The 14,341-nt window shown below is 68.4% G+C and overlaps 4 protein-coding genes across 4 annotated transcripts in view; all 4 read left to right on the top strand.

Annotated features, from left to right (window-relative positions):
* Positions 1 to 444: 444 nt before the first annotated feature.
* EMIHUDRAFT_199421 (hypothetical protein) lies at positions 445 to 1,500 on the top strand (the record flags this gene model as incomplete). The annotated part of the gene is made up of 2 exons (XM_005793560.1): positions 445 to 1,316; positions 1,452 to 1,500. 2 exons carry the CDS (start codon positions 445 to 447, stop codon positions 1,498 to 1,500), a joined length of 921 nt encoding a protein of 306 aa, XP_005793617.1.
* Positions 1,501 to 4,299: 2,799 nt separating this feature from the next.
* On the top strand, positions 4,300 to 5,193 carry EMIHUDRAFT_97435 (hypothetical protein; the record flags this gene model as incomplete). The annotated part of the gene is made up of 1 exon (XM_005793559.1): positions 4,300 to 5,193. The coding sequence occupies one exon, from the start codon at positions 4,300 to 4,302 to the stop codon at positions 5,191 to 5,193; it is 894 nt and encodes a 297-aa protein (XP_005793616.1).
* A 2,284-nt stretch (positions 5,194 to 7,477) lies between these two features.
* EMIHUDRAFT_448718 (hypothetical protein) lies at positions 7,478 to 12,391 on the top strand (the record flags this gene model as incomplete). The annotated part of the gene is made up of 12 exons (XM_005793558.1): positions 7,478 to 7,980; positions 8,052 to 8,106; positions 8,213 to 8,304; positions 8,432 to 8,462; positions 8,800 to 8,847; positions 9,026 to 9,215; positions 9,777 to 9,957; positions 10,206 to 10,640; positions 10,896 to 11,072; positions 11,303 to 11,603; positions 11,809 to 11,861; positions 12,292 to 12,391. The coding sequence occupies 12 exons, from the start codon at positions 7,478 to 7,480 to the stop codon at positions 12,389 to 12,391; spliced, it is 2,166 nt and encodes a 721-aa protein (XP_005793615.1).
* An 814-nt stretch (positions 12,392 to 13,205) lies between these two features.
* The window catches only part of EMIHUDRAFT_448717 (hypothetical protein), a gene marked incomplete at its 5' end in the record, with an annotated part of 2,788 nt that continues 1,652 nt past the window's right edge, over positions 13,206 to 14,341 (top strand). The window contains 2 exons of the mRNA XM_005793557.1: positions 13,206 to 13,811; positions 14,160 to 14,206. Coding sequence (XP_005793614.1) covers positions 13,206 to 13,811; positions 14,160 to 14,206 — 653 coding nt within the window. The remainder of the gene's footprint in view (positions 13,812 to 14,159; positions 14,207 to 14,341) is intronic.

Below are 14,341 nucleotides of genomic sequence, written 5' to 3'. Positions count from 1 at the left end.
CTCGTAAGCTGGCAGGTGTTCGTCTACCTCGTCGAGGACTGGTGCCTCTGCGTGGCACTCCAGCGGAGTCGTGAGAGGCAGGCGGGAGGGGTCGTCGAGCTCGCGCGGCCGGTTGAGCTCGCGCTAGAGGCACCGGAGGCACACTGGCGCAACGAGGTGCAACCCTTCCTCGGGCCAGGCGACGCGATCGATTGCGGCTCGTGGGCCCTCGACGCAGAGCCAGAGGGCGTCTGGCGGGTGAGTTTGCTCGTGAGCGCGTGTGAGGAGAGTCACTGTCTGGAATGTAGGCACTAGTGCAGTGTGAGGCAGCTATAGAGAGAGGTAAGAGACACCCGTAGTGTCACTCGCCTCACACGTGGGTCGTGGCAGCAGAGTCACATCGAGAACCACGGAATGCGCCGCCGCCCGCCGCGGGCCGTCGGAGCTCGGACTCGCGTCGAAACGATGGCCAGCTCCACCCTCCCGCTCTCCACCGAGGTTTGCGCGCGCTGCGCGCCAGAGCCTGGTCTGCGAGCCGTCGTCTTCAATCGCGTCCCAAAGTGCGGATCGACGACGCTGGAGCACATAATCCGCAACCAGTCGCGCCGGTGCGGCTTCCAGTTCCGGCGCTCGCATGACTACGTCAACTGCTCCATCAGCGAGGGCGAGCAGCGCCGCTTCGCCCGCCTGATCACTGAACTCGCGAGCCGCCGCCGCGTGCTCTACGACCGGCACCTCCACTTCGTCGACTTTGCGCAGCTCGGCAGCAACTCGCTGCGGCCGGTCTACATCAACATGCTGCGTGAGCCGCTGAGCATGCAGGTATCGGCCTTCTACTTTTGGCGCGACTGCATCTGCCGCACGCACAAGCCTTTTTGTCGCGCCGCCTGGCAGCCGAGCAACTCGTCGCCGCTCTGCTCGACCGGCGTGGACGCCGTGTATGCGAGCGTCGAGCCGCAGCCGGCGGTCGGCACGATCACGCGCTACTTTTGCGGGCAGGCCGCTGTGTGCAAGGTTGCCGACCCCGCGCCCGCGGCGGCAAGGAGAGCCGCGCTCGCGCGGGCGCTGCACAACCTCCGGCATCGCTACCTGTGGGTCGGCGTGCTCGAGCGGCTGGCCGACTCGCTCCAGCTGCTCACACTGCAGCTACCGAGCTTCTTTGGCGGCCTCGACGTCGCCGCCGCAAGCCGCGCGCACGTACGGCCGGTGGACTCCTCCGCCTACCCGCCCGCCCAGCCAGAGACGCTCTCCAAGCTCGCACGGGAAAGTGCCAACGATCTGACCGTGTATCGGCACGCGCTGCAGCTGCTCGAGTGCCGGCTGCTGCATTGCGCCTCGTCCGCCGATGGCGGCGCGAGCGGCCGCGGCGGCCGCTGCGCGCGGACCAGAGCGCGCGGCGCGGCGCGGCTGCAGCAAGCGGCGAGGCGAGGTGGACGCGGCGCGACGGCGGCGCGCAACTCGGCGGCGGCGAGGCTACTCGGCGGCGGGGAGTACAATGGCGAGAGCTGGCTCGCGGCGTGAGCCGTGAGGCGGTGTCCTGTCGCATCGTGCGTGTGGAATGATGGGTGGTTGGGTCAGTGTTATGTCGACGGTGAAAAGCCCTTTTTCTGCCACTAGAGCACTGCACTCCGTCAGGCTGCACTCGCGCCGACACTCGATATCTGACTGACTTCTACTTTATAGTCTCTTTGCTAAAAGTTTTACAATCTGGTTACAATTACCGCGCTATATACATCTCTCCCTCTCCCTCTCTCGTCTTTTCTCGACCTCCTTGGAAGTCGTTCTCCTCCATACACCTAGAAACACGCCAAGAAAGAGCAGGAGAAGGGGAAGAAGGAATGGCAAAATGCCAATGGGGCCTCTCAGCACTCAGGTCTCAGCGCTCCGCAAATTCTTGTCCGGGAACTAGAGCCACTTGGTTGGAGTGCAAGTCGGCAGCCTCACACCCAGAGAGCCGGGTAGCTAAGAAGCGCACCCAGCGGGCCGGATGATCGGGATCGGGCTATACGAGCAAGAAAGAAAGCTCTGACCCGCTTGAGGGGTGCGGTCAGTGCGGGGCGGGCGCCGGAGTGGGAGTCGTTCTGAGGAAGCCGTCGCCCGCGCCTTGTCTGTCGCGTAATCGTGCTGTGCGCGTGCTAAAATTCTTTTCAGTCCCGTGCCTAGTGTCGTGCGAGGGAGTTTTGCTGTAAAATTCTTTCCTGTGTGAGTGCCAGTGCGCGCCAGTCCCGTGCCTAGTGTCGTGCGAGGGAGTTTTGACCGCGCAAGATATAAAGGGTGGCCTAAGGGCTCTGCCCGCAAGGCGCCCGCGTCGCAGACGCGGTACCATTGACAAATCTGCAATATACCCCCACACGAACAAATAGCAAAATCCGAATACCGTAGAAACTGTGCGATCTGGGCCGTGGACGGACGCAAGCCTTCAGCTGGTGCCAAGACATTCGTAAAATTGAAGCCAAAACCGCCGCCAAATTCGTGCTAGGGAAAGCTGATCGAGCCCAGCGTGCCCGCGGCCGCCTCCCGCGCAACACCGCCGCTGGGGACGACACGCTGCGGAATCGGATCGAGCCCATGCACGGGCAAAGAAGGAAGGACGCTGCAGAAGCGTGGAGAGAGGCAGCCGGCGTCTGCCGTCACAACGAGTCCCAGCACTGGTTGGACATGCGCGTCGGCTCGCCCGAGGACTGCTGTCGCGACCCTCTCTGCAACCGAGGAGAGTGAGGGTGCGCCTCCCCTCACTGCTGGCCTGGCTGCGCACCGCCCCACAAAGCACCCCCTCGATCGAGCATCTCTACAAGTACAAGTACAAGGGCGACCCCTGGGTAGTCGACGGGCCCCCGGGGGCGACGGGGGTGCTCTCCGGCCGCGGCGGCCGAAAACGGGGACCTCTATTACGGTCTATTAATGAAGTGATGCACTTGATGCAAGGGTGCCATTGTGCTCTACTACAAAAGTTGTGTAAGATTCCCAAGTCTCAGACGCTGGATCCTTAGCGGAGCTGAGTTCTGACGGTGTGAACACGAGCAACCGGAGTGACGACCGGGACCGGGCCGCACGCCGGGAGTGTCCCGACTAGCAGTGGCGGGCGCGGACGAGCGAATGAGAGGTCGCTATCTGTGGAAGATGTGTTATTAGAGACCAGGGCTGCCTATCTCTCACTGAAAGGGACCTCTCATTCGCTCGTCCGCACCCGTCACCGCGCTCACGGAGTGCTCCGCGTGCCGCCACCGGCCGCCGCCGGCCGCCGGCCGCTCACGGTAACGGAACAGTGTTACTACTCCGCAACATTGAGCTGGATCAAACTGAATAGTGCTCCTGAAAGCCCTCTCTCTGGGCTCTGCCACACAGTAGCAGCTCACGACTAGCAGCTGCTGTGGCTGTATTTGTAGCCATTTTTAGGCTTCAACTGGTCCCAAAATAGTAGCAACACCTCATGTGTCATGAAAATCAGTCAAAAAAGCCCCAAAAAATCGGCGCCTGCGGCGGGCTACCTGGGGCTGCGCCCCAGACCCCCTTGACTGGGGGGACCCCCCGCGAGAGCACCCCCGTCGCCCCCGGGGGCCCGTCGACTACCCAGGGGGCGACCTTCTCCAAGTCGTCAACACGCCCGGCGGCTCCGGCAAGACTTTAGCGTTGGCCACCCTCCTTGCGGAGCAGGAGGAGATCCGCTCTCGGTAGGCAACGTGGCAGCTAGTCGAGAGACTCGGTAGTTGCGTGACCCCCCTCTGAGTGAGTGAGGACAGGAGAGAGAGAGCTTTTGTGTGGTGTTGGTGTACGCAATAACGGGACAGGGTAGTCGTTCTCTCTAGCTCCCCTTCTAGCTCTTAGCATGAGCTGCGCCCTGTGTCCGACCCCTTTTGCGCAGCAACACCTTAAACTTTTAGGCCCTCCAAATTCGGGTCGGAGCCCGCGTAACGTAGCGGAGTGGGCCCCGAGTTTGAAAAGGGGCACGGACGCTTGCGTCCTAGCCTCCAACAACGCCTCCCCGGCGCAGAGGGGCCCCCGGAGGGATGCTCAACCGCTCCACGCCACGCCGCTTGCGGCGGTCCTATTCCGAGCTCCGCTGAGGCGGTACGAACGTTCTAAAATTCTTTGACGAGACAGAGTGTGTTTAAATTCTTTTGAGTACTAGCACGCGCCAGTTCACACCTGTGTCGAGCCTGTGTGCTGTGAGAGAGAGTTGGCTTGTTTAAATTCTTTTGACGTCGCGGTGTGGCAGCGCGCCGACCACGTGCCTAGTGTGGTGAGAAGCGCGACCCATCAGAGCTGCCTGTGTCGACCCCGTTCTCTCTCTGAGAAGGAAGTTCTCCGAGGTGGTCCTTCATGGCGCTAGTCTACGCGGCGGCCGCCGACGCTGACGATGAGCGGCTGCAGCAGCCCGCCTTTCCACTGGGCGACGATGCCGAGGAGCCGTCCGACGCGGCTTCGCAGGCGGCACCGCCGGCCGACGGGCTCGAGTACCTCCGGCGTGTCCGGCGTCAGGCGCGTCAGCTTCCGGACGTGGTTCGGGCTGAGCCTCCGCCGCCTGAGGACGGGCCGGCCTCCGACCCGGCCTTGAGGCCCACTGTGGCTGCGCTCGCGCGGCCCCTGCCGCCCTCGCCCGCCGCCTGGGTGCCGAGTCGAGACTGGGAGGACGAGCTGCTCGCCGACTTTCGCGCTCTGTCGAGCCGCCTCGCCACAATCGCCCCAGGCGCCGTGCTCGCGGCGGGCGACGCCTCTCCGCCGGCGATGCCGGCGATTTCCGACGCGGAGGCGTGGCAGGCCTTCTGCGTGGGCCCGCCCGCGAATGGCGGTGGCGGCGGCGGCGGCGGCGGCGGCGAGTGGCCGCGCCTCTCGGCGGTCTGCCGGCTCGAGCAGCGAGCGGCGGTGGTCGTCCTGCAGGCGCTGCACGCGCGCCTCTCGCGCGACGCGGCGCTCTCGCAGCCGCTGGCGCGCTGGATGTACGCGCTGATGCTCCGCCTGGAGCCCGTCCTCCCGGCCGAGAGCGCGGCGGCCCTCCGCGCGCTGCTCCGCACTTGCGCCGAGATGCGCGCATCGCTCGTCGGCGGCGCGAGCGGCGCCGGCGCGGCGAGCGGCGCGGGGCCTGCGGCCGAGGAGGAGGCGGCGGTGGTGGAGCAGGCAGCGGCGCTGTCGACCATCATCTGCATCGCCGGCCGCCATTTTGGGCAGGCCTCCGAGGAGGAATTGGCCGCGGTGGCGGGGGCGGAGGAGCAGTGATAGCGCATCGCCCCGTTGCGGAGAGCTGTTTTTAGAGCTGCGCTGTGGATGTGCGCCTCTGAGCTCTGTCGTGTGTATTTCATATTTCAATGTGTGTGTCCATGTACCACCACTCCACACAATACACGTCGCTCGTGCATCAACAAAGGTCACAGCACGTGTCTGAGATGCCCCTTAGCCCACGATGACACAACGCTTGAAAAACCATTCTGACGAGCCTCCGAGCATACTTGTGTGGACGTTTCGGGCTCCCATCCCCCGCCCCGGATCCGTGGGCGATCGCACACGCGGCTGGGGGGCACGGCGCGAGGTGCCAGGTGGCGCTTACCGCTGAAAAGGAGGTTTTGGAGCCCCTAAAAGCGTCATAATAGCCGCACGTTTGCACTCGCCGTGCCTTGCCATCTCCGAGCCGCGCCCCCTCCTTCAGTTTTAAGGCGAATCGGGTGCCGAACTCGGCGTCGACAGCTTTGGCTCGACATCTTTACCATTTTGGCGAGAAACGCATAAGCCGCCCCAGCGAAATGGCCGATACGGCCGGAATCGGAGGCGGCGCCGGGGCGGCTTATGCGTTTCTCGGGGTCGTGTGGTTTAGCCGGATATCGACCTGGTGTCCCGTGGGGAAGGTATTGAACTGCCTTAAAACGGAAGGGCACGTCCTGTTCACGCGATGGCCAGCCGTGGTGTGAGCCCGAAGGGCGGCGAGTGGCACAGGCCAGCAGAGCCCTTGGTCAATTTGGCGCTGACGCCGTGCCAGTAGTCGGCGCGCCGCGATCTGCATACCTGTTCGTACCTCTACAGTAGTGCGGCCACGTGTATTGCTGTTCGGCGAGCCGCGTTCCGCTCTCTCGACCGTGAGGCCAGTTGGCGGGCGCCTAAAGAGCCTGGTTTGTGCGTCGAGCGGTGAGCTCACAACAGACACCGTCCGAGCCCGATGTACGCCAGGCGTCTCATTCCAAGCCCACTACGCATTCCCACGCGCTCAGGCGCCGCTCGAACCCCACCTCTTTGAGCCGGTTACCCCGCGGCAAGGCAACTCGGCGCTCTAGATGTGCGCGCTAGGCAGTCTCAACGCCGATTACTGCCGAGCGCGCACGACTCGTAGGCGTACCGGCGTGCCGCTGGCGTACTACGCGACGGTGGAGGCGCGTGGAATTGCTCAAAAGGCATGCATCTGTCGGAGAGCGTGCCGCAAGACCTGATGTGCCTCCGCTCCAGGTGTGTGGCAGTTCGATGGATCCAGCCCAGCGACCTCTACGTGACGATTGAGGACTGCTCTTCCCCTTCGGCCGAGCCTCCAGTCCCTGCCACCGTGCACTGGCGCCAGCGAGCTCCATTCAGATCCCGCACGCGCGATCGGCAGTCGAGTTACAACCCGCAGCTGTGCTGTGTGCGCGCGCACTCGAAACGTGGTTCGGCGATCTCTCGGCGACCACTCGTCGACTCGCGCCCAGACGCGAGGTGCGTGCTCGCCCGGCCCCCCGTGAGGGGACTAGGCCATTTTTAGCGAGATCGGGGAAATCACTCTCATCGCCCGCCGCTCACGCTTCCCTCCCTCTCCCGCGCCGCCGTCTCCGGTCCTAGCCTGCGATACATTGAGACCTCACGCCCCGCGACTGTCTTCCACGCTCGCAGGCGGGCCTATCCGCCGTGCCACTCCATGCATGATCATCGCTGGGGGCAGCGGTGCTCGTGCGACTGCGGATTCGGCCTCACCTCACGCCCTCTGGCCTGCAGCTGCACGTTGCCGGGCGCCATTCTCGAGCCCTCTGGCGAATGGGCCCAAATCCGGGCTCTGAGCACGCCTACTGCTGACGATCTATGTAGCTAGTGCGGTGGGGTCTGGCGCAGGTGCGCGAGACCGTCGCCACAGGGGGGGGCGCGCGATTATGTGGGCGCTCCCGAGGGGGCGAAACCGCGTGTTCAAGGGAAACGAGGCGAATTGCGCCCCCAAAATGGTCCTGAGCGGCTCCAACGACCTCCCCAACACCCGAGGTGCACGACACGACCGCTTGTTCGAACATTAGCGACACAAGTATTTATTCCTGTGGGTTGTGTCATCGTGTTAGCCTTACGAGTTACGTTCTTACGAGCGTATGTACACGAATACGGGCGGCGATTGCTCACACCGCACATCTCCACACATTGCATGTCGCGCGTCCTTTTGGCGTTTTCGGCTGAGTGTGCTGCGGCGCCGAGTCGTTTTTCTTCCTCCTCACGCCGGCGCTGCACTCCCACCGTTCATGCGCGTGCAACGGCATACACATGCAGTGATTCACAGCGCATAATGCCACCGCCCGACGGCCGGCGCGGTCTGGCACAGCGCGTGCTCGAGCTGGACGCCGAGCTGGTCAAAGAAGGCCAGGCGCGTACCGCCGTTAGTCTTGAGAGGGACGAGCTTCAGGCGGCGCTCGTGCGCGAGCGCCAGGCCAGGACGCGGCAGGCTGCGGCTGCTGACGACGGCTTGAACAGGCTCGACTCGTCATCCTCCGTGGTCGGCCAGCTGGTTGCCCAGCACGTGCGGGCGCGCGCCGCAGCCACCAGCGGCTCGGGTACCAAACTGGCCGACATCCGGCGGCGGGCCTTTGGGCATCCGTCGCCCTCGGAGGAGCGACCCGTGACACCGCCCTGGCTGCGCTCTGCAGAGACGCTTGGCTCGACGCCGACGCCGCAGGAGGGGCCGGCGCTCGACGAGGCCGACCGGGAGGCGGCCGCCCGGGTTGCAGCCCGCATTGCGCCCGTGAGTGCAGAGGGCGACGGCTGGGCAATGGCGTCGGCGGCGATGGCTCGGTTCGCGATGCGGCTGGAGGGCGGGCTGGCCCTGTGGAGGGAGCGAAGCAGGTCCTTCTCCGACCGCGTAGGCTCGATGCGCGCGAGGAGGAGGCCGAGGCCGCAGTGGCGGCTGCGCGGGAGGTGGTACAGCACGCGCGTAGCACACACACATTATACATCACACACCACACAACAAGTTTTACGCCCCTCCCGTCACGAGTGTGTCGCCCTCGCGTCTCGCCGACCGCAGGTCGAGGAGGCGCTGCGGCGAGAGCTAGCCGCGGCGAGGGAGGCGGCGGCCGTTGCCTCCGCCTCGGAGTCGGCGCTCCGCGAGGAGCTAGCGTCTGCGAGGAGGAGGGCGGCTGCGGCGGCGGCGGCCGCCGGAGCTGCGCACGAGGCCTCGTCGTGCAGCCGTGGAGAGGAGACACCCTCGCCCGCGGCCTCGCTCAGCCGCGCCCTCCGCACTCAGGCGGAGCTCGAGGACGCGCGCGGCGCAATCCGTGTCGCGGCGGCGCGCGAGGCGGAGCTGCGACAGCGGCTCGAGGCGAGATACAGCCGAGATACAGCCGAGATACAGCCCAGATACAGCCGAGATACAGCGGCGGAGCTGCGACAGCGGCTCGAGGCGCGCGCCGCGCACGACACACCTCCACGACAGCTCCGTTCCGCGACAGCTCCGCGATAGCTCCGCGACAGCTCCTCGGTGCAAGCACGCGACGCCACTCGTGAGACGTCGGGCGTGTGGCGCGTAGAGAGATAGACAGACAGAGGGTCGGCTGTGTGGCGCAGGTGGCGGCACGGAGCACCCCCTCCCCGGTGTCTGCCGAGACGGGGCAGGCGATGACGGCAGCCAACGAAAAGGCGGCGGCAGCCGAGGCGGCGGCGGTGGAGCTGCGGGCAAGGTTCGACGAGAAGCTTTGCGAAGCGGAGGCACCTACCGCGGGAGATATGGGGAGATATGGGGAGATATGGAAGCTCGGCGAGGCGGAGGCACCGACCGCGCTCCGCGCGCGTGGTGCTCCCCCCCGCGCCCTCCTCAGCCCGGGCGCCGCCCTCCCCGCAGGCGGCCCTGACGCAGGCGGCCGCTCGGGAGACGGCGGCGGTCGAGGCGGCAGAAAGGGCAGAGGCGCGAGCGGCCCGCGCCGAAGAGGCTGCCGCCTCGCACAGCGCAGCGAGCCGGGGCAGGTCTAGCGAGCTGGGCAGGTCCAGCGAGCCGGCCGGCCACCCGCGGTCTGCCTTCGTGGCGCAGGCCCGTGCGCTGCAGCAGAGCGAGCGCGAGATCGCCTCCCTCCGCTCCGACGTCGCCACCCTCCGCTCCGAGAGAGAGGACTTGCGCGCGCGGCTCGAGAGTGCAGCGTCGCACGCGGCGGGCGAGGAGGCGCGGGCGAAGGCGGCGGAGGCGAGGGCAGAGCAGGCGCAGGCGGCAGAGGCGCGGGCGGCGGAGGTGGCGGCGGCGGCGGAAGCTGCGGCCGCGGCAGCCGCCGCCGCCTCCGCCGCGCGAGGATGTGCCTCGGACGTGGCTCGTGCCTCTGCGACGGCGGAGACGGCCGCGGCGGAGCTGCTCGCTGCGAGGGAGGCGGCTGCGAGGGCCGCTACCGAGGCCGCCGCGGCCGAGGCGGCGGCGAGGGCACGTCCTCGGGACACGTCCATGGGACACGTCCGCGACACGTCCAAGGCACGGCCGTAGGCGGCGAGGGCCGAGGCGGAGGCGAGGGCGGCGGCGGCGGTCGAGGCGGCGGAGCGCGGCGCGGCGTCGGCGCAGCTGCAGCGGCAGCAGCTCCAGGCCGACCTCACCGCCCGAGTGGGCGCCGCAGAGGCGGCGGCGGCGGCGGCGAGGGAGGAGCTCGGTGCGCAGGCGGTTGCGCACGGCCAGCGTGTGGCGACGCTCGACGGCGAGCTGGAGCGGGAGCGCGCCGCTCGCGCCGCCAGCGAGGAGCGCGCACGGGGCGCCGCACGCGAGCGGGACGCCACCGCCGAGGAGCTGCGGCGCTCGCGGTCGGCGGCGCACGAGTCCGCCCTGCGACTCGAAGCGGACGCGTCCGAGGCGCGAGCGGCGGCGGCGGCGGCGGCGGCGGCGTCTGCCTCGCACGAGGCGGACATCGAGGCGCTGCGAGCGCAGCTGCGCACTCTGGCGTCCGAGCTCGGCGAGGCGCGAGCCGAGAGGCGCCCGTTTGCCCGCTTGGTTGCCACAGCTGAGGCGGCCCGGGAGGCTGTTCTGAGCGGCGCCTTGTCGCTCTCCGTAGGCTGAACGAGGACGCCGCGGCGTCGGCGGCGCGCCAGAGCGACACGCGGCGCGAGCTCTCCGAGGCGCTCGCGCGCGAGGCTGAGTTGGGCGCACAGCTCAAGACGGTGCGCCGACAGCAGCAGCAGCTGGAGGAGGCGGCAAGCAGCGCGGAGAAGGCCGCCGCCGCCGCAAGCGCCACCGCGGCCGAGGCGGCCGCTGACACGTCGCGGGCGGAGGCGGAGGCGAAGCGCGCGCGGGAGGAGGCCGAGGCTGCGCGTGCGGCCGAGGCGGCTGCGCACGAGGAGCTCGCGGCGGCGGTGCGCGAGGCGCCGGCCGCCGGAGAGCCGCCAGGCGCTTCGCCGGAGGCCGAGTCCTTCCGGGCGGAGGCCGAGTCCTTCCGGGCGGAGGCCGAGTCCTTGCGGGCAGAGGCCGACTCCTTGCGGGCGGAGGGCGAGTCCTTGCGGGCGGAGCTTGCCGCTGCAGCGTCGAGCGAGGCGGCGGCGCGAGAGGCGGCGGCGGCAGCCGAGGCGCGCGCCGCCGCCGCAGTGGCAGCGGCGTCGGCAGAGTCCGCGTCGCGCGGCAAGACACCGCCGCCGTCCCGCTCGGCGACCGCCCCGTGGCGGCGGCTGTGAGGAGGCCACGAGTCGTGCACGCACCGGCTCTGTGTCGCGCCCTCGTAGGTGCTCGCGGTGCAGGCGTCGGCGCTGAGGCAGCACGAGCGCGAGATCGACTCCCTCCGCTCGCAGCTCCGCGACGCGCAGGCCAAGCTTCGCGACGGTGTCCGGCCTGGCGGCGGGCGGGGCACCGCGGCGCACGAGGCGGGCCGCTTCGCCCGAGGAGCCCCGCAGGAGGGGTGGGTGGTGGGAGTGAGCGGCGGTGCGGGCGGGTTAGGCGACTCTGGCCGAGGAGCTCCGCGCCGCGCGGGCAAAGTGCCAGTCGCTGGAGGGGTCGGCCGCCGCGGCGGCGGCCGAGGCTCGCGCGGCGGCGCACGCCGAGGGAGCGCAGCTGCTGCTCGAGATGCAGGAGGCGCGGGCGCGGCTCGGGCGCGCGACGAGGGCGATGCGGAGGCAGCGACGCCGCAGCCCCCTTCGAGGCGCCGCCCCTCTTCGCCCATAGGCACGAGCTCGCCGAGAAGGGCCGAGAGATGGCGGAGGTTGCCACGCGCGCTGCCGCCGCAACCGCCGCGGCAGAGGGGCAGGCGAGCGAGCAGCGTGCGCAGACCGATGCGGCGCGGCGCAAGGAGGCGGAGGCGGTGGCCGCGACGGAGGCGGCGGGCCGGCGCGCCGAGGGCTTTGCTCGCGAGGCGTCGGCGCTGAGAGAGAATCTCGGCGCGCGCGAGGCGGAGCTGGAGGCTGCGCTGGAGGCGATCTCGGCGCACGGAGACAAGGTGGAGGCGCTCACAACCGAGCTGGCCGAGGTGAGGGCGGCGGCGGCGCGGGCGGCGGAGGAGCACGAGGCCGGCGCGGCGGAGGCGCGCAGGCTCATCGACGAGCTCCAGGCGCGCGCGGTGGAGGGTTGCCTCGGCGGGAGCGGGTTGCCTCGGCGGGAGAGGGGGGGGGGGGGGGTGTCCTTCGCCTCGCGCCGCTGATGGGCCCCGCTCCCGCTCCCGCGCCCGTGCGCAGGCGGACGCTCGCCGAGAGGCGGCGGCGGTGCGCGAGGAGCAGGAGGAGGCCTGGTCCCGCGCGGCGAGCGCGATGGAGCGGCTCGACGAGGCGCGCGCCGACGGGCGCTACGCGGCGAGGCGCGCCGAGCACGCGGAGGAGCTGGCCACCGGGCTGCGCGCGGCGACGCAGGACGGCATCGTCGTCGCGCTGACCGAGCGGGACGCGGCGCTCGCCTCGGTCGCCTCGCTCCGCACGGAGCTCGCGCTCGCAGAGTCGCACGCGAGCCCAGCGCTGCAGCGGCAGCTCAACGAGTCGCGCCGACAGCTGCAAGCGACGCGCGTGGCGGCGGCGCGCGCGGAGGCGGCCACGCTCCGGTGGGGGCGGGCCGGGTCGCGCGGGGCCGATCACGCAAAGGGCAGCAAAGACCGGCGCCGGGCTGGTCGCGACCCGAGGACGCCGGCGGAGAATTCTCAGTCGGCTCTCCCCTTTCCGCCGCTGTAGCGCGCGCGGCCAGTACCCGGTGTTTCTACGTTTGAGGTTTGTCTTTGTGTCTCGTTCAGCTTCAAAAGGAGAGTGCATCTACTGGGCTGGGTCTCGTTAGGCATTGTGGTGGGGTTGGCACTCCCATCGACCCTCATGTCTCATGACCTCCACTGGGCGGTCTCTGAGATGGACACCAGTGGGTGTGGGACCACAGCCAGGATACACTCGAAGGCTGGGTAAGCAGTAGAGGTCGATACTCGACGCGTCCCACAGGGTCTGTGTGTGTCGCTGTCGGCACGCTGTCGACAGGACGTCGTCGTCGAGCAACACCGGTGGCAGTGCCACCCAGAGGAGTGGTCGGGCGGTCTCTCCCGTCATGAAAGAGCCACCATGTGATCCGTATGATGATTCCTGACAACCGCCTCAGTCAACTTTCGTCAGTGCCATTAAGCGGAGGCGCGAGTCGGAAGGCCGCGACCGTCAAGTGGTCCCTCCATTTTCCTACCATTCTCTTGAACCCAGCCACGTAGATAGACGCGCATGCTTGCCTCTGGGTGATTCCGATTTGGGCGCGGATATGTCTAGGCGGCCCACACCTGGACGCTGGAGCTGCGCAACAGCGAGCGGCCGAGCGCGCGAGAACAAGAGCGCGCGAGGCCGCGAGAGCCGACCTAAAGTGTCTCCACCTCTCACCTGCGGACACGACGCGACACGCATTCAAGCGGATCGAGAGCGTTGGCTTGGCGATCTCCACCTCTGTTCACACCCTAGAATGAAGATCTGTGAAGTGTCCCAGACTCGAGACTGGCACCCAGACAGACTCCCCACCTTAAGCTACATCCAAGATAGGTTAGGTATCCAAGATATGCCAGCGGCGTGTTTTGTTTTTGTCGATAACAGCGTCTGAGCGTCTCACACAGGATCGACAACATATGCTCACTCGCTTCCCACTGTACAACGTCTCCGGGTCATCATCCGCCTTCTGGCACGGCGAGATTGACTCGGGCAGCTGCCTCGAGGCAGACACCGCGCGCCCTCCCACGGGCCGGCTGCGCACCTGCTCGTGCCCGCCGTGCCAAGCCGCCACGACCGCGACGCCTGGCGACTACGTGTTCTGTCTTCCGTCGCTCGTGATCATCGGGATGGCCAAGGCGGGCACGGAGGAGATGCGGGGCTGGCTCTCCTCGCACCCGGCGATGCGCGTCACCACAGAGAGAGAAACGCAATTCTTTAATCAGCTGTTTGGCGCGGCCGGCGGCGTGCCACAGCGGCAGCAGGGCAGGGGAAAGCGGGCGGGCGGGCGGGCGCTCGCCGAGGAGAGCCCGGCCGCGGTGCAGGCCCGCGTGATCGCCGACCTCGCCTCCGCCTGGCCGCGCTACGCGTCGCTCTTCCCGGTGCTCCGGTCGGAGGTTGGGCGCGTGCTCACGTTTGAGAAGAGCGCCGGCTACACGCACACGCGCCGCAAGGGGTCGAGGGTGTCGGGGCTGGTCGACGTGGTGCCGACGCTGGCGCACCGGCTGATGCCGAGCGCCCGCTTCGTGCTCATCGCGCGCGACCCGGCCACCCTTCCCCGCTCGCGCTACCAGCAGTGCCTCCGCCAGATGCACAGGCGCGCGGGAGAGAGGCGTCGAGCTGCACAGTAGTGTGTGCATTAGTGTGTGCACCGTCTCAGGACAGCCCTCGCCGCACGACCATCGACACGACCAGCCCCCCGCCACAGCCCTCCTCCTCCGTCCCCGCCACAGCCTCCCTCCGCGCGCGGCCTCGCCACGCACGCGCCCTCGCGCTCGCCCTCTCACGCCCTCACCGCCCTGCCTCGCTCGCCACCCTCCCCCGACCCCCCCCCGCCCCCAAGGCACGCGCGCGCTGGGGAGCTGATGACGCAGAAGTGCGGCGGCAGCGTGGACGCCGACTTTGAGCAGATGGTGCTCCGGTCCGAGACCTGCCCAGAGAGACGCACCCGAGACCCCGCCGGTCCGGCGCCGGGGCCTTGCACTTGGAGTAGCCCGGCCTTGCACTCTCTCCCCAGTGGCGACGGGCCCCCCTGCCCCATGCCTGCCCGAAGGGG

Source organism: Emiliania huxleyi (assembly GCF_000372725.1).
Source record: "Emiliania huxleyi CCMP1516 unplaced genomic scaffold EMIHUscaffold_10, whole genome shotgun sequence".
NCBI classification, from domain to species: domain Eukaryota; phylum Haptophyta; order Isochrysidales; family Noelaerhabdaceae; genus Emiliania; species Emiliania huxleyi.
Note: the sequence above shows the minus strand (reverse complement) of the source record. Positions and strands in the feature narration are given on the sequence as shown.